The sequence below is a fragment of the Camelus dromedarius genome, chromosome 4, assembly GCF_036321535.1.
Source record: "Camelus dromedarius isolate mCamDro1 chromosome 4, mCamDro1.pat, whole genome shotgun sequence".
NCBI lineage: Eukaryota > Metazoa > Chordata > Mammalia > Artiodactyla > Camelidae > Camelus > Camelus dromedarius.
The window spans coordinates 68,562,271-68,589,542 of NC_087439.1; the positions used below are offsets into that span (position 1 = coordinate 68,562,271).

A 27,272-nucleotide genomic window follows, 5' to 3' on the forward strand; every position below is an offset into this window, starting at 1 on the left:
ACTCCGATTTTACTCACTTTCCACTTTCCCCCTTCCCATTTCCATTGTTTTTATTTCGATCTATACCATCCCTCTTTATTCTTACTTCAACTGTCGTTTCTATAAAACTTCGGGAAGGAGGAGACACAAAACAGTGTATTGAGTCCACGTGTTTGTGAACTGAACGCCAGTATGCTTCGCTGACTGAGTTACACGGGTAGTGGAATTATAGTCAGCACAACAGAATTATTTCATGAAGGTGGGCAATACATTTCAGTGTGTTGTACAGAGAAATATTACCCATGCTATGTCTCAATTTTTTTTAAAAAAAAGGATGAAAACTATTTTTTTTTAATTGTGAACAACTTGAAGGAAAGAAGTCTGCTTTAGTGAGTTCTATATTCCAGTAGATAAGTTTCATGCCTAACATATAATCCACTGCTTGTTCATTTTAACACATTATTGATCTCCACCAGGGCCTTATAAAAAGTCACCTCAGAGCCAGGCAGACTAGGTACTTGTGCTAGGTGGTCTCCATGTTGCGGCCTGGAGCCACTCCCCCATCTCCTAAGCCTTGTTCTGACCCCAGGAGACTGACTTCCACTCAGTAACTCGGTGCACCACACAGACCAGTTTCCCCCTGGCTACCTGAGGGAGGATCAGCAGGAGATCAGAGGGTAGGGAGACAGAGATACGAGCATGCTTATCCCCATCTCTGCCAGCTTCCCCTTTCAAAGTGGTGGCTGCACAACCTTAGGTCACACACAGGTTCTACTCCTTGAAGGCCCTCCCGCCCACATCTGTAGTTCTCACCAGATTGCTAAGACCTGTCTCCCTTTGTCCCTTTCCGGGCCTGGGCTGGGAAGGAGTCTCAAATTGTTTCAGAATTTGAGTGCCTCACTTTCCTAAATAATCTCATTATTAAATTCTCTTCTATTATACCTTTGAGCACGCCATCTGTTTCCTGCTGGCAACCTGACTCATATGGTATTCTAGGCCAGTTGGATAAGAGTAACAACATCAAAAATATATCCCCACTCCCTTGTGTGAAGGTACTGTCAAACATGAACAGCAGGCACTTCTCAATTCCACAGGAAAATTCTTGTGAACAATATGCTGAATCAGGGAGAGGACATGAAAGTAAGTACTCGAGTTAAGTAAAGATAAGAGGAATCAAAGCAATTACCCTTCTACAAATCTCTAAAAACCAGCACAAAGGCATTACTTGAAAACTTTGCAGCAATTATATTTACACTGATTAATGTCCCTAGGTATTGTTCTGGCTTCAATAAACCATTTTCCCATTTATCTTGTTAAGTCTGAAGAGAGAAAAAAAAAAAAATTTTATGGCTTAGAAGAGGGCCTGAGGTAACCAGAATCTACACTTCTGAAAGAGAACACAGTGCCATGGGATGAAAGTTGAAAGTGAGAAAAAGGGAGAACAAAGAGCCAGACCAAAATAGCAATCACATAAACACAAGATTTTCCAATTTTCTTCCAAATGACCAATAACAAATATAAAGATGAAAACAGCAGAAGTGACTAGTAGTTATTTACCACTTATTCTATGGGAGGCACTATTCTAAGTGTTTTCTATTTACAGACACATGAGTGCTTTTGATGCTCATAACAACTCCATTTGGTCATTACCAATACTGCCCATTTTACAGATGAGAAAACTGAGGCACAGTGATGTTAAATAACTTACCAATGATCACCCAGCTTTCAAAGAACAGAGTGATATTTGACTTACATAGACCTGCTCCATGGCTTCTACTCTTAATTTCTACACTACACTGTTGTAAAGTAAACAGGTAATATGCCATCTATATCCTTCTCTATCTCTTGTTTTTTTTTTTTCCTGGAAATAATGCATTGCCTTCTTTCTTCATTAAGATATGAAGTCAAATACATTCAGGTTATATCCTGGATATGGAGAATAGAACTAATTTTTAAGAAAATAAGAATTACAGACAAGAACTTTGCTTAACTTCACATAACTTCACCTTGCAAAGACAGGAAAGTACTCTATCAAATTGATGACAGCAACAAAACAAATGCTAAAACACGATTTTTAAAAATAAAGCATTAAGAAGGCAGTTGAGGAAGGTCTTTTAAAGAAAGTTAATTTTTGACTAAGGTTTTGGAAAAGTCTGAAAAGGAGAAAAAACACAAAACTCATTCTCTTTACTTCTCTATGGGAATCTTCTAACATGGTCAAAATGCTCCTCTTCAGTAGGGCCCCAACGTAGAAGGACTGAGACAGGGCAGTGACGTTTAGCCAGTCTGGACCCTCACCTGGAGAATTCTACTGTCAGTCAGAAGAACAGAGGCAGTGAAACTAAAACTTTCTTAAACGTATCACGTACATCAATTAGGCTGAAGTATTGCATATAGATTTGGAGAAGAAAAGACCCTCACTGAGGTCCAATCAGTAGTTTATGTGACACTTAGTGGAAAAGGAGTGGGCCACTGAACTCCACCTCCTGTTGAGGGCACAGCTAACCCTTCTGAACAGCGTATTCCTTCAATTCACCAGGGCGGAAGTCTGGTCTCCAACTTCACTACCTAGAATTAAAAGAGTACATTTGACACGAGTGTCTTCGCGGAGAATAGATGCATGAAGACATAAATGCTCGTCTGTCAAGTCATTAAGTCCTTGGAGATCTCACTCGGGGAGCACAGGACACTGTGGGTGGTAGTGGAAAGACTAGGGATCCCTAGTTATTCTTTGTCACCTACTAGGAGCTACAGCTAACCCTGCCCAAAACAGAGAGTCAACGAAAACTACAGCAAAACAGGTTCCAAACTTGAAGTTTCATTATTTCCATGAACCTATCAACCAGAGACCCAAACAAGAGACAATTAACCAAGCTATAAGGACACGTCGCAGATAACTACTAGCACACGCAGCTTCTGTGCGCATCTAAACATACTTATGAGGTAAGATCCCTTTCCACTTCACGGTTTTGTGATTGTGGGCTCTGTGTTATTACAACAGCAGTTGTAAAGTATAAAAATGGAAGCCTAACCAAGTTAAGAGACACACTCAGTAATTTGTCTTCATTCAACTGGATTGTAAGCTGCCTGAGATGAGCTCACAACTTGTGTTGCTGTCTATTCCTCTGGTTGCCTAGCAATGACACTTTTCATCTACTGGGCCAGCAATAAATAATTATCAATTAACTGAAGTCAGCCACAGGCCCGACACCACCTTCTGCAGCACTGCCATCAGGTACCAGAGCTGTAGTCTCCAGCACAGCCATCTGAAAGGAGCAGATGTCAGTTGTGCAAATGCTGAGCTCCCCGCCCGGAGGGCAGTGAGCTGTAACACCAAACTGAAGTCATGAGGTCAAAGGACATTATTCCTGAACTGTGACCAAAATAAGAAGTTTGCCTCATGCTTTCAGATCTCTGGGGCAGAAAAGTCTATTTGCTTTAAAAACACAAGCAGAGTTTTTAATTGATCATCGCAATTATGCAGAACCAGATGACATAAAGCCATTCAGCCTGCTGTTATCCATGCCATTTTCCAGAACAAATAGTGCAAAAGGATATGGAAACACCATTCTTATCAACAGTTCTAAGAAATACGACGTTGAAGTAATGGCTTCTTTAGTCAATGTTATCTTAAAACACCAAATACAAGTGTTACGGTTTTAAAGAGGCTGTGGTAAGGCAAAAACCCTCCTCTCGTTTATTTTCCTTGATCATGTCATATTTCATACACATGCATTAAGTAATCACAGTCCAGTCTTCTGTATAAACAGAAAGAAAATAAGCAAGATGCACTGTATAATTTCCTTCACTTTAATTTTACACACAGAAAAAGGAATAATAAAGCCCAAATTTCTTCCATCTGTAAAGGAGTTTGAAGACTTTCAGAAAGAGTCTTATACAGGGCAGTCATTGGAATTTTTCTGGTATTTTTATAAGGTTACCTGTATTTTCTGATAGCTATCAAGATCTTCTCATTAAGCCTAAGAACAAACAGAATGAATACCATTTTCTGTGTAGCATATGATGGATGCATTGTTTCAATGATAAATTGACAGGGTGTGGTGGTGAGATCTAGAGGTTGTCTTATTTTATCTGGTAAACATTAAAAAAAGGGTAAACACAAGAGAGAGAGCGAGCTTTTCTTAAGGCAATTGCTAAGCAAAGCCTGTCACCTTTCCTTATCACCTTGGGATGTGAGAATGAACAGATCAAGCTGTTTCAGTATTTCTTACTTTCATTGGGCCAAATCAAGATCTTAGTAAAATTTCCAAATGGGTATAGATCAAGAAAATAACCAAATGTGCATAGGTTGGGGCGTAATTCATCATACGGGTTTATCAGATAAAGCAAATGAGAAAATCCTGAGCCAGTCATAAAAGCGTGTCCAACTCTGAGTGACTTGTCCTTAAGATGGATCTTCTGTAAATAATTAAATTAGTGGATTTTTTTTCCCCTGCCCATCTGGGCAGAAAGAGAAAAAAAAATCATGTGAACACGTGTACACACACACACACACAGAAAAAGTCCCAAAGGCTAAATCTTACATTTAAGTTGTTAGTGCAAAAGAGGCTTTACCATATTTTGAGTTGCTAGCAAGGTTCTTGAATTTCAAATTGCAAAAGAAAACCAGCATGGTTATCATAAATAATTTGTTTAAGTGTGATTAGAAATTTATGAGAAATGTATCTATTTTATGGCCACAAAGATTTATGTATATAAAAATTTGAGTCATACTGTTAAGAAATTTTTAATATGGATAGGTAATTTGAAAGTATTCTGTAACAGACACGTGAAAACCAACGAGGCTCTAAAAAGCAGCTGTTATATTTAGAGAACGAGGGCCATTCTGCTTGGTCCTATTTGACTGACTCAGAGTAGCTGACCAGAGAACTAGGAACTGGTTACAAAAAAGGAAGCCGGGAGTTGTAATGGGTGGGGAGAGGGAGGAAGCAAAGACTATCGGTGTGTGTGTTGGGTCAGGGGGAGGAGGATGGTTTCTTTTATTAAAAGGACAAACCCAAAGTCATTTTATCAGTGGTCCAGGGAACTACAAGGAGGTGAGTATGACAGTGTGGCTGAAAATATTTTCACCAGTCAGAGACTAGCGTTCTGCAAACAGGGCTTCACTGGGCTTACTATTTAAAAGCAATCTGCAAAAGAGGCTTGAAAACCCAGGGGTCTAATACCAAGTGAGCAGTAGGAAGGTGACCTTTCATTCCGTTTGTTTATGAGGGGATCTGCAGACTCTGTCTCAGTGTGGGTCTAGCATCAGCAAGAGGCCAGAGGGGAGAGATATGGTACACTCAGTGTTTTTTTTTTTTGTTTTGTTTTTATTTTGAGGTCATATAATCAACTTAGAAAACATAGCTGGAAAAGAACAAGAATGAAAGCTTGATTTTTATATACTGTCTTACATTTGGGGGGTAAATGGCTAAATGCAATTTCCCTTTAATAATTTCTTTTATTATAGTACAACCAACTTAGTACCAATTTAGGTACTAAATTTAGCCATTGGCTAAACAACAAACTTAAAGAAAAGAAACAAAAGGAGGACTAAGCAGGTGTTTAAAAAAAAAAAAAAAGAACTGAATTAAGATTAAAATACAAAGATAAACTGGATAGAAAATAGAAAAAGGAAAATGGCTGTCAGGATATTATCAATTTTTATTTCCCCTTGCTTAACATTCTATCATTTAATAAACAATGTCTTATTTTAAAAAACATGTATAAGAATATGGAATATTTTCAAGCCAAATGCACCATGTTATTTTTACAAAATGTTAGATGAACTGATTGTCTAGGATGTTTACACTGACCATTCACCAGCTATTACTCAAGAGTCAATGCACACGTACTGAAAACTTCATATTTGAATTATCATTCACATCTGTACCTCACTAACACAACCAGAAGTCACTTCCGCGTAGTAATTACTTTTTATTATTTGTTAGAGTTGCTTGTCTTTAGATATTGATTTTATTTTTTCGTTTAACTCAGTACCTCAGGCCCTTTTCCGGAGTATTACATTTTGAATATTCAATGTGGGACATGACTTTCCCTGTGCCACCTCCCCCCCAAATCAAGCAACTTTTCACCTACTCTAAAAACAAACTGAAATAAAACCCAAAACAACAATAGCAAGAAAAAGAATGGTGCTAGAAATGGGTTAGGACGCTGTGACCTCCCCAGTTCTGATTTAGTTACCGACATGGCAGAAAAGCAGGCAGAAACTTTGTTGACTACGTGGCTAGGACTGATTGATGATTGCCTGGCAAGGTTACCATAGCTAATTACAGCATCATTCATCCAAGCCTGCATGGGAAAAAAAAACAGGCTCCCAGGGAAGAAGAAAAGGAAAGCCATTCTCTAGCTGTTAACTTTTGAAGAATCAGCCCCAACAGGAAACAAATAGGATGAAACTCAATGACCAAATTATGACTTATGAATTCATCCAAGCAAGTGACCTCAGCTCCCTGGTCATTTCAGCTTGGGGTTTCACCGCCCACTGGAGAGAGCTTCCAGTAACAAGGGACCCTCACAGGCTTGGGTGCTTTGTAGTCAGAATTCAAAGGCTCCGGCAGAAGCACGGCCCAGCCCCAAGCTTTCGTTCCGCGATGTGTGTGGTGTGGGTGTGTTTGTCTAGGATCAGATGCCAATACTTAAACTCACATTATGGGCACAGCAGCTACCTACATGCTGCAGCCTAATTAAAGGAATAAACTTCCCCCTTCTTTATTTTTTCCTGAAGATCCGTGCCATAAAGGGATTTGGTTTCTTTAAAAATTCAGACAAACGATCCCATATGTTTCCCTTATGCGGTAAATTAGTCAGAATCAGATAGAAAACGGTCACCATTTCCAACACTAATCTATGGCTACACAGTATTATCTGGGAACTACCGAAAATAAAGAGAGAAGAACTCAGTGTTTTGAAAATAATTATATCATAACAAACATACAATCATAATTTTCATTTCAGTTTTGAAGCAGCACAAACACACATGGAAACAATAAAGCATCTGAGGCACCTTTCAGCTTTTAAGTCTCAAAAACAAGAATCACTTTCAAATAGAAAGTATCTCATCTTCAAAGTTTAACACACAAGAGCAAAATAAAGCTAATATCGTTTCAACTCCAAACTTTAATCAGATTGCTTTACATCTGGGTAATATAGATCACAAGAGTGGCAACAGCGAAGTTTAAAGTAGTCTTTATCCTGATACACTGTTTAAATTGCATTGTGAAAATAATTATAACTAAAGAGATGTTTTTTCATAGAAGTACAACCCAAAGTAGCAAATTTCAGCCAAAAAATAACAAGAAAAATTATCAAAAGGTCTGAGATAAAACTACTAATTAATTGGGGCCATGGGATGGAAATTGACAGGGGCATGGAGAAGATTCAAATTCTGCTTGGTGTTAAATGAAATTCTCCTGGGACAATAATAGCCCATTAGAACAAGAAAGGCTTATTTTACAGATTAGATAACTGTGGCCCAGGGAGATATGTTAGTGGCACAAAGAAGTAACCTGGATGGTCTCAGTTCAGAATATTCATTTCTAAAATGCCAAGTGTGTCCTGATTTATTTTTCGTTTTGAAAAATGTAATAGATACCTGTTAAATGACCCGACTGGACATACAGACTCAATACTGTAGGGTCTGGACCAACTCCATATCATTGGTTCTCAAGGGACAAAGACGGGGCCGCTACCAAACAGAAGGCGCTACATGCAGATACTTGAAATGTCAAGAAGTACAACCGTATCCACAAAACAAAACAAAAAAATTACCCAGGTATCCCAAATATCAGCATATTTGTTTTGGTGCAATTTTTTTCCTGAAATATACACATGTAAATGCAGACACATGTGTGCACACACACAGGATGAAGAAATAAGAGCAAATTCATTTCTGAAACTTACAGAAGGATTTTAAAGAAACTTCCTCCATCTTAATTTTCTGGCCTTTATTTCCTTATTGGTGTTTCATTTACAACTATTCATAGTATCTATTTACTAATTTATACTCTCCTGCAATTCCGAAAGGATAAATAAGGTGCTATTTTATCCTATATAATATTAAAAATATATATAATTGAAACCTACAGTTAATCTAAAAAAGTCATGTAGTTGAAAGCCCAGAGATGCCAGGTCCAATTCCATGCCTTTAACCAACTAGTTATTTGACATCAGAGCACATACTGAGTTTAAGCTTTCATTTGGTCATTTGTAAAATAATGTTAATTGCCTAGAAAATTGCTAATATGAAATTTTATGGAACTCTCTATTAACAGACCAGTACTTCACATAAGCTGTTCTGAGAAGTGCCAAGAATTCTTTGGAGTGAATGTGGGTCTCTTTCCTATAGGACTTCAAAACGGTATTATGGATTCTCTGTTGCCTCCTGGACAACCGTCTGCATCCTTTTCTTCCCTGCTACCATAACCAATTCTATTTGTACAGTGAATGAACATGAATGAATTAGAACAGCATCTAGAACTTAAATGCTCAGCAAACATTATTAATTGACTAGAATCAAGTATTTGCAGAAATCCTGAAACATTTTAAGAAGTACCACAGGGTTCCACAAAGAAGACTTGGAAAATTGGTGAACTAGGTGATTTTCAAGTCTAAATGGACTCTGCAAATGTGTTTGCTGTACTGCTTGGTGTTTGTTCCACCACGTCTCTTGTTTTAAATAGACTCTTAGGTTAGCAATCTCTATATGGTAAAATGCACTGGCCAATTTCAGAAACATAAAATCTTAAAGTGTTAGAATAATTTGCTAGTAAGGGCTGAGTCAGAACTTAGTTATTTAGCATTACATTAGAAAATCCATTAGAAAATAAATGGTGGGAAATAACTCAGACGAATGAAGTTAGAATTATGTGTTTGCCCATATGATTTAAAACTCGTCTTACAAATTAAAAATATATACCCCATTAGCTTATAGGACGCATGAATATGAACCCTTTCGGTCGGTAGAAAATTTACTCATGTTTGCATCCCTTCCTTATTGAAGAATTAAGAAACATACTTATGGTACACTTACTGTACTATCTTGAAGGTTTGGACAAGGCTTCACAAAGTCATATTTGAGCTTGAACTTAAAAGGTACATACAATTTCCCCAGGTAGAAAAGAGGCAAAGGGGTGAGTCAGGTGAAGGGAATGGTAACTACAAAGACACAGAGGTTTCAAAGAAAGTAGCAAATGTAGAGAAAGACACGTGGCTCATGGTGGCTGTCAGTTAAGGTGACTGTGGAACAGCAGCCAGTATTAGTAGTGGGCAGAGAAGTGGCCAGATCAGGAAAATATCCTGAATATGAACTTTCGGCATATTCTGTGCATGAGTATTTCATCTTGGAAGATAAAGGAAAAAAAAAAAAGCCATGGGCAACCTGTGTCTCCATGTATGTGGGGCAGGTGGTCAATTTTTAATTGGCTATTGTTGATGATTATCTTGTGTTGGAAAAAGATATAAAAATTACACTGAACGTTGAGTGTATTTTTATTTCAGATATCAGTAAAACATAATTGTAAGAACATCTTGATTCCTAACATCTATTCAATTGTGTCTCCTTAAGTAAGAAATATATGTGAACAGACAATGGTTACATTCTCCATCTTCCTGGATGGATCTTAAGAATGAGAGAAGCAGCGAGGATCAGCCCTGCGTCTGCTGTACCAGCCTGGGCGGATGAGCCCCGAGAGAAGAAAATCCAGCTCCAGTGGCCTCTGAGAGCTTAGTGAAGAGCAGAGGAAGGGCCAGGGCTTGGGGTTCGGCATTTTATCTGCAGCCGGTGATGATGGATTGCTAGAACACTTGTCTTACTCCCTCTCTGACCACCCCCTCCCACTCCTTTTCTAAACAGGGTCTCAGGGTGGGTGGGACAGCACAACTAGGACACACCCCAGAAGAGCCATGGACATGGCATCTGCTGCCAAGTATATCTTTCCATCCCCTCTGCCCAACCCATGATCACACCCCACCCTGAAGTCAACAAAAGGAAAACACAATAGGCAGATACCAAAGCTGGTTGTTTTGCATTCTTCTTGAATTTGAGAAACTCGATAAATACTTTTTCTTTGCTTTTTCAAGTTCCAGAAATGCAAAGAACTCATTTTGATGGAAGCAAGAGGGTAGGTAAGGGATGATCTCTTCATCACTCATCCCTACCCAAATTCCTCCAGCTAATTTGGAGGAACCACCTGCATCAGCTTGCTAATGAGTTTGGACCTGGTTCTCCTCACAATAGGAAGCCACTGGACGCTGGGAAGCAGGGGAGTTATCCAATCAGATTCGTGACTTGGGAAGGTGGCTCTGGCAGAAGCAGGGGTTGGAGAAAGCAGGCACTCACCATAAAGGAAGAGGTCAGTTTGAGGCACTGCAGTAGTCTGACCAATGAGAAACCTCTGGCCTGCTGCAGTGGTCATGGACGAAAAGGCTGAAGAAAGCGTGGAAGGTGGGAAGAACGAGAAGGAGCTGGGGATAATGCCATGGTTTCAGAGCAGACGGTGGGAAGGCAACGCTGACCGCCTAACAGTGAAGGCTGGCTAATCTTACCATGTAGTCTAGGGTGCCAGGCGGCATGGGGTTGGAAGCCAGGGAATTAAGCATTTCCAGGGTTTGGGATATACTCATGAAGCCAACCTCAGGAAAACCGTACCAATGTATTCTTTTACAAACAGCATATGAAAGGCCGCACTGCAGAACTGTCCCCGACACTGGAGCCAGGAATCCGTCAAACTCTGACCTCGCCACCGAATAGCTGCGTGACTTCCGAGGAGCTGCGTAACTGCTCTGCGCCCGTCTCCTCTTGTCAGAAATCAGAACTCAACTAAGCGTTATGAGGCTTAAAGGAGCTGTTATGAGTAAAGGATTTAGAATACTCAGTGCACTACCTTGAGCTCAGTGTCCGGCATATGGTCACCACTTAATAAATATTATTTTCTATCAGTATTGAAGAAGCAGAAAGTCCACTTTCAAAGAAGGGGAACCTCAGCATTCAACATTATATTGCTCAGATGGTTCAACAAAAGAAACTGTGGAAAAGCTAAAGAAAAACAAACTTTTCCCCCCGAGAAAGCTCACAGGAGAAAGGTGAAAAAGCAGATTTCCAGGCACAGGGGTACTCTGAGGTTCAGCCCTTTGAAGACCACAGTGCTTGCTTATAAATAGAATATTAGCAAAAGCAAGAGCAATTTTCTCCTTTCGTCTTCCCTTATTGCCTAATTTTCCTCCCGTACCATTTGCATAATGGATAAAAAGGCATCCATTATGCAAATGAATGATAGGGATGTGAGGTTGCTGGAGCCACAAACCTCTCTCCAGATGAAGAGAAACTGCCACAAAGGCCTCCAATGTCTGAGCTCCAGCAGACTCTTCACTAGCGTGGTTCCCAGAAAGACAGACAGAAATTATGAAGACCGCAGGTCATTAATTTCCACTTGGCTTATTTTAAAAGGGGCACTATAGATGCTTTCCAGAAAATTAATACAAAATTTGGATATATAGTTTTGTGGTATGTAAAGTAAACTTTACAGTATATATTTTGTTTCAAATGGCAAAAACTATCATAGGTACAATTTTTACAATCTTAAGCATGTGCTTTGCTTTAAAAAAAAATTTCCTTTGCAAAGTAGAAAAAAACCTCTGCTCTAGCTTGAGAATTAACCTACACCTGGTGCTTAGAGCTGTTTCAAAATGTAGGCATCCATTCAACAGGAATAAAAAAAACAGTTTTAAGTACCAAAACATTAGTGGATTTTCAAAACTTCAGGCTGTTAAACTGACCTAAAACTAACTTTAAGAGGTATCACCTATAACTGACACATTATTTACCTTGGTGTCATATATTCACAAAAACTTTAGAAGAATGTTTATTTTCTCTCTCTACCAACACTTTCAAACCAGATACAACAAAAAAGGACTCTCTGAGCAAAATCACTGGAGGAGCAGTTCTTGCTAGAGTAAATCATAGGACAGAATTAAGAAACTAAATGTTTCCCCCAAACTCTGAGATAAACAGTTTGTGGAGAATAAAAAGGTGGCTGACACAGAAAATGACCTTTTCTTTCTAGCCTGGATTCCTTGATAACCCTTAGCTTTTTCCAAATAACTTTAAAAAAAAAGTTAAGTGGTCCCCGTAGGCTACAGACAAACTTCATCATTTACAGTCCAACTCCTCCCCCATGTTACTTCAAGGGCAGGTAATTCAGATTCACCTATGGTTCACGAAAAGCTGCATCCACTGCCTGAGCGTCAGTCACCACAAAGTTCTACGTTGTCATCATCATCATCATCATCATCATCATTATCATTATCATTATCACTATCATCATAATTTAGAGAAAGACAAACCAGGTTTTTTGAAAGACAAATACTGACAGGTTAAGCCATAAAGTAGAAGCAACTCATAGCCAACAAAATGATGTATTTCAACCAGATGAAAAGCATACCACTCAAAAATACACCTACCTAATTTCAGCGCAGAAGGGGTTACTTCAATTTCTCCACCAACTGGTTTAAACGCAGCCAGCTGGGCAGCCACTTCCATCTCAAAAGCATCTGGGCTCTGCCGGCCTGCCGGGTTTCCACCAGGGCTCTCAATCTTGTGGAGTGGTTCTTGTTCGTCAAACACAGCAATCAGCTACAAACAAACCCAACAACACTAATTACTTTGTGGGACACTCATATCACAGGGACACTGTTATCTAGCTGATTGTGATCTTTGTTTCGTTTTTAAAAAACCAAACAAAGTTTTGGTTTGTATACTCCTTAAACAGAGATCCAATTTTGGCTAATTCTCTTTAAGGAATGAGAGGCTGCCTCCTCTCCCCTCACCACCTTGTTTTTGTTTGTTTGTTTGTTTGTTTGTTTTTAATTGAAGCATGGTTGAAAGGATGCCAGTATCTCTTTTTTTAAGAGTGTTGCCAAAAATGAAAGTTGACTATGTAGAGATGGAACAGATTACATGGTAGAAGAGGACATCAGCAAAGATGTTATAAAATCACACAACCATAATAAGTAGACATAGCTACACACCATTTGTCTTTATCTTGTACACACAGATATCCCGGTTTTTACTACATGCTTGTAATTTTGTTCTTTTCCTTCATGACTAGCTCCATGTGGATTGGTTAAGTCCAATGAAACTAAACATCAGAACTTTTAATAATTTCAATCTTCATCTCAATTTTATTTCATATGAGAATTTCCCATCATTGATATAAAAACTTTTAATTGTCCATCTCCACGTCATTTTTCTTAAAAATAGGGGCAACATAAAATATCACGTAATTGTGTAAACACTGCTGTATCAGTGGTGAAGGCTGCCCTGCTGAAAACACATTTTTGGCCAGCAGACACCATCATAGTAGGAACTTCAAATGTGCCTCATGAGCTGATGTGGAAAAGTCCAAATGTGAGTGCAGCAGGCAGCTCAAGGATGCTACTGTCAACTCAGTAAGGGCAGTGTGTGCAAGTCTGGAAAACTGCTAGTAAGTCTTTAGATATTTTCATTCATTAAATAAAACAAATCTACTTATCATTCAAACATTTATTCGGGAAAGGCACTCAAAGCCCCATTCACAGGGGAACTTGGTTGGTGATAGTATTAATACCACCAGTGCAGGGGTAACCAATCAAAACATCATCAATTTCAAGTTCAGTCTTTAAAAAGAAATGAATACAATTAGGGATATGCAAATTGGCTATTCAAAAATAATTTTCATAATTGACTACTCATTTCCAGTATGGAGTCGTCTTTAATTGGAAAACCGAACAATCTTCTCACCACAGGAAAGAAATGCTACTCCCAAGGCATTATTTTTAATTCTTGAAACTGAGCACATACATTTTCTATTTTTAATTGGTAGCACTGGTGAACTGATTTGAGATAAGACTTAAATGGATTAATAATGAAAGATTATTCTAGTATAAAAATAATCAGGAGAACTCTATCTTCCTAATCTTCTGGCCAAAATGAAGAGTTTAACACATTAAGTCCTGAAAAGGAAAATAAAATCAATTTTTTTAAATGTGGTAGACGTGTTATTTTCATCACCATTTCTGTAACATAATTATAACTTCAATTTTGCATATTGGTGAATTCTAACACATATCTGTGACATTTATTTTAGTATACTAATCAACTCAGCAAATGGCTTATTATATTGGTATCACGAACAGCTTTGGTAAGTCTTCCTTCTTGCTACATCCTTAACTCTTAGTGTATCTTATGTGCCTAAAATACTGGGGAAAAGAGAAAAAGATACCCATCAGAAGTATAATAGAAAAGTTTAAAATTGATAACCCATAAATCAATCATTATCTATGGCTCCTATGTAACCTTCTCTCCTTAAGATGCTTCACTGTGTTCCACGCTAATTTTACATCCACATGAGTTTATAGCTTATGTAGTAACAATGTTATTGTCCCTATTTATCTAATGAGACAACAAGGTAGTTCAGAGATTTCGTTTCCCAAAGTGACAGACTAAACAGTAGTTTGTACTAGAATCTAGACCAATCCAGGGATTCAGATCACACTGTAACCATTTTCCAAAAAGAAAACTGTAAATAGAGAGGCCACCTGGCGGAATACTGGCAGTCTGTCCAGGAGGATGTCAGGCCCTAAAGAACGCGTCTCTACTCTTTGGAGATACAGGCAATACATGACTTTCTCCAAGATGATGAGAGTGAGACATGGGGGCTCCCCAAATCTCATAATCTCTTTGATTAATTACTGGCTTAGTCCCTCTCCCAATCCCATGATTGACAGGCATTAGCTCCGCAGAGCCTCTCTGGATGTCTGGATAATGGATGGAATAAAGCGTCTAGTCCTGGAAAGCAGAGCATCAGTTCCTGAATCCGAGGCCCAGACAAAGCCCCTGGCCCCACAGGTGCTCGCTGGTAAGAGATTCTTCATCTCAACATGGACAGTAGACACAGACTCACGCTTCCTTCTACACTGATAATTAATTTAAACCACATGTTGTAGGTCTTTGTTGGCTAAATTATGTGGTTCATCAGAACACCTACATTACCGGCTAACAGAGCTCCTGGCAGACAGTGTTAGAGAGATATGTTAATTAACATCAACCACTGTTCCAGTCCCTCAGCAGAGAAGGCATACTGGTTTCCAAAGTGTCCAGTGCATGAAAATGGCCTGCCTCCACCTTTAAAACTATTCAGAATTACCTTTCCCACAGAGATGAGTTGGACATTAAAAAAAAAATTCTATTTAAAAAGGTTTTTGTTTTGTTTTGTTTTGTTTTTGCTAAGGTTCCATTTAGATCAAATTTCTGTGGCATGTGGAAGATTCTACACTCATACCTTAGGGACTGCAGTAACCTAAACTTTATGCAAAATGCAAGCAGGCAGTATTTGCTTTGGATGCCTTCCTTTTCTGCTGCCCTATCCATCTTCTGGTGCCCCTTCTGTTCTGCTTCTCTGATGCCAGTATTCTCATGTCACCCAGTACAGCACTGACATTTCCCTAAGACCCCATGATCCAAAATGAGCTTTTCAAACAGACTTGACTTCCGATCAGAACTCCTGTCCCCACAGATCTCTATCAGTATTTAGGCATCTAATCCCTGGATACACACAGGAAGGTCAGACTACAAATATGCTATTCACTTTCCCATCAAAAAATAAAACCAAAACCACAACAACCTTTTCAGGACTCACCCCTACAGACACCACCCCATTTCTCAGTCTCCATGTGAAGTAAATTCTGAAAGCTGTCTGTCCAGACAGCAGGTCCCAACCTCTCTCCTCCCCCTCTTCCCTGAGGCCACGTTAGTCAGGTTCTCACCCCTCTAATCCACTGAAACCGATCTTATAAAGGTCAGAAACAATCTTCAGATTGCTGAATTCAATGTCACTTCTCTAGCTTGATTCTAGGACTCGGCGGATTACTGGCTCCTCGTTAAATGACTTGCTTCATCTGCCTTCCACGGCACCACACATTCTCCATTTCATCCTCATCCCCCCCCCCCATTAAGCTCCCTCTCACTTATTCACCCTCATCCTCAAAATGTTAAAGACAATGTGTCTACATTTGGTGATCACATTTGTCTCCTGGCAAAGATATAAGAAAGCATATGCTGATAAACTCCACACTAACATTACCAACCCAGAGCTTCTTCCTCAATTCCAGGTTCATATGGTCAACTGCTTAACCCAACATGCCAAAAACTGATCTCCCAAAGTTTTCTCCATAATCTTTTTACATCCCAAATGAATGACAATCCATCCTTCTAGTTGCTCTGGCCAAAATACATATTAGTCATCCTTGACCCCTCTTTCCTTCTCTTTCTCCCTGTCTCTCACACCCTCCCCACACACACACATCCAATCTGTCAAGAAATGTCAAGCTATAACCAGAGTTTGCCCACTTCTTATCACTGCACTGTCACTCTTTGGACACAGCTACCACAGCCTCCCCCGTGGATTAGTGAAACTGTTTCCTGCCGGGGCTCCTTGTTTCCACCCAGGCTCCCTTTCAATCCATTTTCAACGTGGCAGCCAGCATGATGGCACTCAGACTAAGGTGGATCGTGTCTATCCTCTGACTAGAGCCCTGTAACACCTTTGTACCTCATTTAGAATAAAGCCCAAGTCCTAGCGATGGCCTGCACGGTGAGGGGCTCCCAGTTAGGGTTCTGACTGCATGTCCTGATGACTCTCCCTTGTTCTCAAGATTCTATCCAGCTCTGCTATCCCCTCTGTCCCTCTCTGTGTCTTTATATTTGCTGCTCTCTCTGCCAGACACAGTCTCCCACTAGATACCCACGTGGCTTGTTCCTCTATCCTTCAGATCTTTACTCAAACGCCAGGCTTTCAGTGGCCACACTACTGAAGTTGCAACGTCCCCCCTAATTCCCATACTTCCTTTATTTTCCTTTATAGCATTTGTCAACCCTCAATGCCAAGTCTTTTGTCATTTGTCTTATTTTATGGCCTGTCTCCCTGTACAACTCCCTAATAAACTGTACTAGATTGTGAGCTCCAAGAAGAAAATGATTTTTGTCTATTTTGTTGTTTGCTGTATCCTATGACCTAGAACAGTGAATTAGACAGAGGAAGCACCCAACATGTATGTGCTGGAACATAACAAGTGAAATGTGGGAAAACTATATACTAAAACCTACAGTAACAATGAAAGGACACTAGATTTTTCCTATGTTGTTAGAATATTAAAATTAATTTTTTTGAATGAATGAGTATAAACAACCAATATAAACCTGTATCATCACTGTTGTTGTTTTGACTTTGTTGTCACGGGGGAGAAATTCCTCATTTTCTACTCCACCCTGGGGAAATTGCTTCTGCTCTTGAAGTGGAGATTATGCGTCTTCTCGTTCCTCTTCAGGCTCATTTCTGAAAGGGAGAATCTGCTGATTTGGTCTCTGAATTGGAGCGGAAGTGTTGAACTAGGGGTGCTCAGTGGATGGAGAGACGGGAAGGGTTAGCAGTTTGGCCTCAGACACTTGCTTCCTCACTGGCTTTCTTCCACAGGCCACATCGACGGATCCGGTGTGAAGCTTCTACGTCTCTCCCCCGAAGTGGCTTAAAACAAACGTGGAGACACCTCCAGGGTAGCAGAAGCAGAGCCTCAATTGTCACACCATGAGCTCAAAACTGAAGTGCTGGGCTTTTTTATATTACACACTCACATCAATTTTACATTTTACCAGCTTTCTATGCTTGATTTAACATGAAAAGATTTTCCCCTTAATTGTCGGTAAAATTAAGGCAACTGTCCTCATGCGTTCTGTACCTCTATTTAGAGGTCCAGGTGAAGTGTGTTCCTCAGAAACATCCCTACCTCCTAAAATGAACTTAGGAAAACGCATGAAAACAGATACATGAATGTGGCAGGTACAAATTATTTTCAATAACTGGATCGCAACTGCCGAAGCCAGGGGTGTGCCCAGTTCCAAGACCAGGCATTGGCTTCCTGACTGCAAGTATCCCCTGACCATTCCCTCCCCGGGGTCTCTGGAAGGAACATCTCAAACTAGGATTTGCCTAGAAAAAAGTATCATGCATACGCCTTATTTTATAGAATAGTTCAATCTTTTTTCCTCATATTTACTGTGTAAAGGTCAAAATAGTGGAAAAGTCAACAACAATAACAACCTCAAAGACCAAAAAGAAAGAAAAGAGCTGTGGATAATCTACAATATCCATGACCCTGAATAACAGACTTGATCAGAAGAGCCATGTGTTCTGCACCATTTCACACCATCAATATCTCTTTAAGGACTCAGACCTATTTTTATACTCAAACAAGGTAAAGGTGTCTAAGTGCCTGCATGGGTGTGTGCTGCGGGGCGGGCAGGGCGGGGGTAGACTACTGAAGTCCTTGGTAATACCCCTAACAGGCCTGAATGCTTCGCAGAGAGCCCGGTACACAATGGCAGGTTAAATGTGAATTCTTTTTCCTCCCTGAGCTGGCATTCCCTGGCTCTCAGACTCAGTCCCACTTGACTTGTTTATTCCTATTCTGCTTTTACTTTGTTGCCTCCCTTTAATCTCTTTATCACAGGACTGACAGGGGAACAGAGACAGTACCAAGATCAAACACATCAAATAGGTAATTTTTGTTTTTCTTTTTTCCTCGCTCTTCATCACACGAGAACACACAACCTCCAGACATGCAGCGCTGCTCCTCCGCCGAGCAAATACATGGCTTGTGCTGTCTGCTCCACTTCTACCATAACTCGAAGCAATATACCAACGCCTTGAGTTTCTACACTGACAAGTAAATATTTTAATAATAAATGCCACCAAGTGCATTTATTGCAGAGTCTCTCAATATTCATGATGTGGTTTGCTCTGTCGTCAGCCTGTAGCATTCTGTCACTTTTATAGCCTGAGTTTTTATCATCTGATGCTATTATCTTTAGCCTACACAGAGGACAAAAGAATGATCCAAATGCTCATAGACCATAATAAACTGTATTTATAAAAGTAGTCTTTTTTGGATTAGTAATTACACTGAGAAATGTGTGGCTCTATTTTAATTACATGTCAAATAAACGAACATACTACTAAGAAAGGCTTATTTGCCATATTGAGTTCTTTGGGTTAAGCTGTTGAATTTAACAACATACTACTATTTTTTACTGTTTCATACATATTCCATGTTACCAACAACTATCAAGTAGAATTAAGACAAAAAACAAAACCCCAGTATCCTACAAAATAAAATTGGAATCATTTGCCTCAAATCTTAATAAACACAATTAAATCTAAGTAAGACTGTGAAATTACAACAATTTCACAAGTAGAGGAAAACACATTATCACCTTTGGGAAGAGAGTGAAACACTGCAGAATTTCATTTAAATGTATGCATCTGCTTGTAACTGAAGAACAATTGGCCACCGAGCTAATTTTATGCCACTTTAAACAAAGGTTTGAAAATCGATTCTTCTCCTTCATGGGATTTTGACAGCCAGCTAAAAGCATTTAATCTGGATTTTAAAAATTAGATGGATCATATTAGCCTCCTTGTCAAATGCTACCATCAGATCCAGCATCTCAGAGCACTGTATGCAACAACTCTGATTCTCAAAAAGTTCAACCAACACTCAGCAAGTGAGGTAAAACCGATTTTCATTTCCTCTCCCAACAGAAAATCTACAACAGGGGCCTTTACAAACTTTACAGCTCTAAGCGCCATCCTAAAGAAAACAACATGATTTATTCAGCTATACTAAGAACCCTATTTTTCCTTATCACTTTTTAAAGAGGCAGCTGCCTAAATTGAACCATAATAAGAAAAATATGCCTATTTAAAAACCACCCATATTTTAGCAAAAATACATCTGCCTCCTTTACTTATGTAGTTAAGTTACTAAGAAGCCAGGTAGACATTAGCCACATTTTATGTTGGATTATATTTTTCTCCTGACTATACTGAATTAAAATTTTAAAGAGGAGGTGTTACCACTTGACAAGTTTTAGAGAATACTGAGTTTGTTCTGCTGCATCCTTTACTTTCCTTACTAACAACAGCTTACCATTTATGAAATGACATTCACAACTCAGATCTAATATTCACAGGGGAAGCCTGAGCACCTCTTCTCTGTGCCTTTCACCATCCATAGCGATGGTCAGGCAAAGGGTCCCGGTGGCCTAATGGAGGTCAGGTGGTCAGGCAGCCACCAAGCTCTAATCTTAGGGAACCCAGAGGGCAGCTGTAGGAAAAGCAAACAGGTACAGAAGCCAGGAGAGTGTCTCAAGCATTATCAGAGTAACACAAACGTCAGAAATGCAAAAAACATTCAATAATATACATGTCTTGTCAGTAATAATATTTCCACAGTCCAGAATTACACATATTAAAAATAACAGACACACAAGAAACTGAAGATACGTGGGTTAAATTGGATGGGAAATTTCAGAGCTGATCTCAGTCCACTGAGTAGCTTTGCCAGCCATTTACCCAGTATATCACTAGATGGTTCCTTGATTTTATCCAATCTCAGGGGCTCTGAAAGTCTTGGGAGCATGTACACTATTACAAATGAAGATACAACTTGGGTTGTTTTAAAATGCATGGACACAAACATACACAAATGCTTTTTCTTCAAGTTATTCTTATCTAAATCACATACGTCTAACCTGCATTTTTGAAAGACTATCCTATTTGAAACAAGTATATATGATACCAGAAAACATAAAACAGCATGTGAGAAAATACTTTGTGAATTACAAGGCATACATGCATTTATGATGGTGTAACACCCACATTGAGTATTATCTCACTGGCTTTGTTTCATTTTCCCTACTTCCCTACAGTTCCTATTCTCTAACCAAACCAAAGCTGTAACTGTCTCAGAAATGTAGTTTGGTCATCTCCTAGCCAAGGCCCAGGGCTACCACAGCCAACCAGAGGTCTGTCAACAGATCCTTGAAGGCAATAACTTGCAGGAATGTGAGGGTGATCTCTCTCTGCATGGATTATCCCATACAATAAACGCCACACTGCCTCTGGCCAGGTCTTCACATATCCACTGCCAGGGCCCCGCCCACTTCTGGGTTCCAGTCTGAGCCGCCTGACATTTACCCACAACCCTCACTGCCAGAGCGATCTTCCATCACAGACTTGACATGGTCTTGCTGCAGCTTAAAATTCTTCATTATATATTCTCATGGCTTTCAAAACGAAGTTCAAGTCTCCATTATGAAGCCTTCCACCAGGCTCCGTGTTTCCACAATAGCACGTCCCTCTCTGTAGCAACACTGGTCACACGGCATGGAGAACCTTGATTTACCTGCCTCGGTCTAAAAGTAAACTGTAAGCTACTCTAAACTGGGGGTCACATCATCTAAAAACATATATTTAATGAATACTGACATAGTGCTCACTACGCGCTAGGCACTGTTCAACGTGCCTACATATATCATTTGATTTCATATTCTTAAGTAACCCTATGAGAAAGGTGCCATTATCCCCATTTTACAGTTGTGAAAACTAAAGTAAAATTGACTTTTATATTCCAAGTTCTCAGTATGGTACTTGACAAAGAGGCAGGTAAATGAATGTTTTAAGGTCTCTGCTATAGCCAAGAGGAGGAGCAACGTCTCTTTTACATGGATGTCAATACTTCTATGTTGACACTATCTCCTTGTGTTTTAACTTTCCATCCACCTGGGAATAAGGTAACCTCCATTACTGTGTGTGCTCCTATTCAGGGCAAAATAGCTTCTGCTCATCCTTGAGGTTCACTCCAAAAGTGCATCTTACAATTTCTCCATCTAAACTCCACTTAGTACATTATAATCCCAATCTTGTTTCCTGGTGGACTATATTCATGTACTTGATTTTCTTTCAGAGGAAACCTTTTAAAATTGTAAAGCAAACTTGCACGTCAACATACCTAGTTTTGAAACAAATACAACGGCACAGTGTTCTCCATCACATCTGACTGTTAGAAGAACCCTGCTTGTTTGTACTGATGACTGCAATCCAGGGTGTATGGCTTAATTTTGTGGATTAATGAGTAAGCAATCAGATGTGATTTTAAGTCATGAATATAACAAACATACTATTCATTTATTTTGACAAGTATCTTAATTTATGAGACTTGGCTACAAATAGAACAGTCTATTTCATAAAAGAAAAAAAAAAGAAACCTTTCTGCCTTTTAAGACAACTCAACAGCTCTCAGGTAATAAACCTTTGTGGAGAATGATGACAAAGCCACCCCCTTCTAAAGACAGATAAAGAATTGATAGGTTGAAAGAAAAAAACAATGAGACCTCACTCTATCATTAAATTTTTCAAATAGAGAATGTCTTTTGCACGCAGTTGAGCTATAAGCAATACCTTTAGGAGTAGCAAACTACACAGAACGTTCTGAATGTTCTAAATAAAATAGGTCAGTGCTGGCCTGAGGCAGGCATCCCCTAGCCAGTCACCCTAGTAGCCTCAAACATAAGTTTCAGCAGGTTCACATGTCCCTGAGGTGGCCTCATACTCCCAATCTGAGAATCCCCTCCCCTCGCCAGGCCAGGTAAAGCTGTGAGTGGACTACAAATATGAGGAAGGTCACAACTCCCTGAAAATTAGCTGGTGATTAATGGATACTGCATTTCATCAGGCTGGTGGGAGAACAGACTCTTTGGCATGGACACATTTGGCAAATTGGCTGGAGCACCAGCTGATTGACCTCATGACAGGTCCAATGATGTTCTACCTTCTCTGACATTTCAAGACAGCTGAGCAACTTGTGGAGACGACCGAAAGGTCAGTGCATAGCCTGACTGAGGGATGCGGAAGCACTTCCCTCCAACATCCCATTTAGACTCAGATCCTCCGTGTCACGGGTGACAAGGTTTCAACGCCGATATTTAAAAAAAATTAACATTGTCATCACAGGTGGGTTTAGCTCCTGAACGCCTCCCGTCTGAGCGTTAGAGCTAACCTTTTCCTTTAGCTTCTAATTGCTCTACGTCTCCCTAACTAGTGATAATGTGGCTAAGCCTGCTGGGACGGGTGTTGACTTGGGGAGCCTCTAAATGTCAAGATTTGTAATTATGATTGTGGGTGTACTAAACTCACATAGAATGATGCCTCCTCGCTAACTGGGGCCTGAAGACAGGCAGCCTGGGGTCCTTGCTCCTTGCCCAGTCACAGGAGGTGCATCACCTCTTCAAGGACGAGCTGCACCCTAGGTCTTGTCTCTAATTGTAGAAAGATGGTCTTTGTGTGTCAGTTGTCAATTTTTAGCTTTAGTGCAAAGGGCTTTCCTAAAAAATTGAAAACATGTTCTGTAGGCATAAAAACTATGATATCTAAATCAAAAATTAAAACATACCAGGTCTCCTTATGGCAAAAAATGGAATGCAAGTTTTGAAATTAGGAATGGACTCAAAAAATCCAGGTTGCTGTGACCATCCTCCATGATTGGGTTTCAAAAGCAGTCTTCACGCCAACACCCCCAAACCCAAGGGCCACTTTTGCACTTTGCAGCTCTAGGCTGTTATGTTTTCCAGGCCAAGAGAAAAATGTGTGGACAAGAAAATGTGGGGATCATGAAGCCCCTCAGTTCCCTCCAGCCAACTGCGTATGAGCTGTGTTTGTGTCTTGGGGGCGAGAGGGAGGGAAAATGAACAAAACTTCAAAGGATGTCATTACCAGACTTCTGAAAATACACAGTAGAAAAGAAGACACGCAAGATCATCTCAAATTCCAGAAACACTGTTAGAATATTGGTGCTTCTCCTCCACTCTTCTTTTTTACACATTTATATATACACGTTACCATTACATGACCCAGACTATGTAACACACAATTTAGTTTTCTGATATTTTTACCCAGATTTTCTTGTGAGCAATTTTCTCTAATTGTAATCTGCAAAAAAAATGGAGAAAATTCATGATTGAATAATATGTCATAACATAATTAGCCATATCATAAATAATTTAGCTTATTCAGCCATTCTGGGTGCAAGTCGAGGTTATCTTTGCACAGTAGTATCATTTTTCAGTATTTGATGATTTTGCAGACAAAATTATATCCTCCCATTTAAGGTCAATTTTTGGACTATTAGTAATATTGAAAATAATTTTATAAGCCATTTTTATTTCTTCAATGGATTGTTTATTCATACCCTTTGCCCTTTCATTTTGATTTTAATGTTTCTTAACATGGAGAAGCTATTTAAGTATATTAAGTTTGTCTTTTTTATCTTCGCAAATTTCTTTTTGCTAATTTACCTTTCAATTTTGTTTATGATGTAAATTTTTCCATTGCACGGTATTCCATTCACTTAAAACCCTCTATTAAATCTTCAAAGGTCCCTTGTAAATAGGTAGTCACCTGGAACCAGTAATACTTTGTGATGGGCAAGTAGAAAAACAGTGTCGGTTTCATTTAATTTACTACTTTGATAGTCCCTTAAGAGAGAGCAGGTGGGAAATGTTTGGATTGGTGGCCCTTTGGTTTTTAAATCATAATTCATATTCTAAACAAATACAGATGGATAAAAGCTATTCCAATTTAAAAATTCACAAATAAAATTTAAATATTTCAATGATTTTATAATCCAAATGTCTGTCACTGCTGTCTACAAACTTTGTTGAAATCCCATTCAATCCTTTATTAAAATGTAGAAAAAAAGAAATGTATGAACAAAATTGTTTAATTTTTTTCACTTCCTTAAAGACTTTAAGATTCCCTTATTTGTTGTCCCTCAGACAACAGAAATTTTTAGTGTTCATATTTTTTCTTTCTTCTATATCCCCTACTGCCCAGTCATCAAAGATGTTTGTTGCTTTTCTGTAAACTGTCTCCCTGCCCCTCAATACGCTAAGGATTAAAAGCTCTAGAAGGACCTGACTATTGACAGTAATGCATTAATAATAATAATAAAAAAAATTAGGTCTTTAACTCTCACTCAAATCTTCTTTTCATTGTTTATTTAAAAGCGTAATTGTCCTGGGTCTGCTGACATTGCCCTAATGATACTGGGTTGCTAGACACATTGCCCTGTTGTACCAGCACGCTTTCAGTTATATGCTAGCATCCATTCAGCTCTGCCAGTTAATCCCCCTTTCAATAAATTTCAACCTAATGACATTTATTTCATCTATAACACAGAAGTAATATCTGGGGCACTTTTTAAAGAATCAAGAAACAAAAATTCTCTCAAAGAGTTAATGTATTAAATAAATATGTTAAGGTCTGTTTATAAGTACACCAAATCATCTTAAAAATATGCACCCAGGACAAATTTAATTCACTGTATAAATAAGCTACAGAAGTGGTATGTCAGTAAGATAAGATAAGTAACAGTAGTCAGGGAGATGGTGTCAGAGGTGATACACTGGCCATGTCAGTGTCAGTGTTACCCAGATGAAGGATCCACTGGATTAAGAACAAATCTGCAGTCTCATTAGGAGGGACAGCCTTACTGTGAAATGGGTGAGACATGGGGATGACAGTGTGGTATCATTAAACTCATGAGTCTAGGATCAAGCACAAAATTTCTGAGGCCAAGTGCAAAATGAAAGTGTGGGGCCCTGGTTCAGGAATTTTAAAGCATTCCAAGATGGCAACAGCAGAGTCTGAACCGAGCACGGGACCCTGAGCAACTGCACAGGTCACATACCCGTGAAGACGGCCCTGCTCAAACCATATGCCTTCCTAAACTTACCCTGGTTTCACTGACCTCAAGTCATCTGACCGTGGTTTGATATCCCACATCAGTCTCTCATCAGGGAGAGTATATGCTGGCTACTGGATAAGCAATTATCCAGTCCCCTTGGCAGGTATTATATATCTGTTTATAGTCCTGGTGATCTTTACTAGTTGGAGTCAGAATCCTTGAGTCAAATCAATCCAGAGCAGTGAGGAGGTATATAGTTTACGCAACTACAGCGCGTGGACCTTGTGTTGGGCGGGAGGTGGCGGGGCGGGGGGTGGGGAGGCTCAGGTACATGGTTTCCGGTGAGACCTCATATGTAAACTCCCTATCCTCCAAAGAGTCTCCCATCAGAACTTCAGGCTCATATTTATTCACTGGAAATACAAGACCGGCTTAGAATACAGCTTAAATCAAAGAGAAATGCTTGGATGTTTTTTCATTTAAATGTAAAAGAACACTGTAATTTTGTAATGTGATAAATACCACTACAGTGGCAATCATATTACAATATCTTAATGTATCAAAGTACCATGCACTATACATTCCTTTCCTAGAATCGTTAGTAATTGAGAACTTGGAGACTCTGGAGCCAGACTGTCTGAATTCAAACCTTTCTAAATGTAGGGAAGTTATGTACCTTCTCTGAGCCTCAACCATTTTCTTTATACAATATGGAGGAGGACAGTAGCTAAACAATTATTGAGCATTTACCTTTTTTAAATTCATAGTATCAGACTGTATTATCTCACATGTTTTTCATACCAGCCCTGGAGGCAGCTACCATTAGTCTCCAAAATTGAGGGCACTGAGAGGTCAGATGGATTACACAGCCAGTAAGTGAGAAAGCCCGAGTCAGAAGCCAGTCAAACTTCAGCACCTCCTCATCATCCTAAGGTTCCCTTCGAATTGTATTATGTGAGCTATAACTTAGCAGAATGGCTACCCACAAAAAAAGTGTTCCTGTAATGCCAGTCCCTAGCTATTATTATAATTATCATCATTATCATTATTTTTATTATTGACCAAAAGCCCTATTCGTCCTTTAAGACTCAACTCAATTTGTATCCTGGATAATATCTGGTATCTAGAGATTAAGTGTGTATCGAGTGTAAGAATATACCCTACTATTGTCTAATTAGAAATGCACAAAGTCAATTTAAAGAGACTAAGTAATTCCCAGCCCAGAGCAATATTGGAGTGAATATTGACTAATAAGATAGGCTTGATTTATAATGTTTAAGTAGGCTAACATCAGAAAAATGTAGACTTTTTTCAATAAAATATATACATATTTATTAAACAAAAAGATATACAATGTTATTAGTAGGTACCTCACCATGTCTAGTGATAAGCACCGAGTGAGAAACTAAAAGAAAGGCAAAGAGGCCGATGAGGACTGGGGAATTACTAACTATAGAATATCTATCTCACGTTTCGTACCTAGTTTCCACTCAGGGGGTATTCACATTAGGATTAGGAGAAATATTTCCCATTTCCATAGAAATATAACCTAGTTTGCTAATAAAACAGAACTCCAAACATTAACTGATTGCAAAAATTGTATTTCCTAACAGCACCTTTGGATTAAAGGGGATGAAGATGCTGCTTCCCGACAGAAT

At 39.2% G+C, this 27,272-nt stretch overlaps 1 protein-coding gene across 4 annotated transcripts in view; it reads right to left on the bottom strand.

Annotated features, from left to right (window-relative positions):
- PARD3B (par-3 family cell polarity regulator beta) overlaps nt 1–27,272 on the bottom strand; it is a 924,313-nt gene that overhangs the window by 560,759 nt on the left and 336,282 nt on the right. For all 4 annotated transcript variants that reach the window (XR_010380651.1, XM_031451950.2, XM_064485062.1 and 1 more), the window contains exon 3: nt 12,460–12,631. Coding sequence is in view for 3 of the 4 variants with exons in the window: in XM_031451950.2 (XP_031307810.1) it covers nt 12,460–12,631 (172 nt within the window). In the remaining variant the exon portion in view is untranslated. The remainder of the gene's footprint in view (nt 1–12,459; nt 12,632–27,272) is intronic.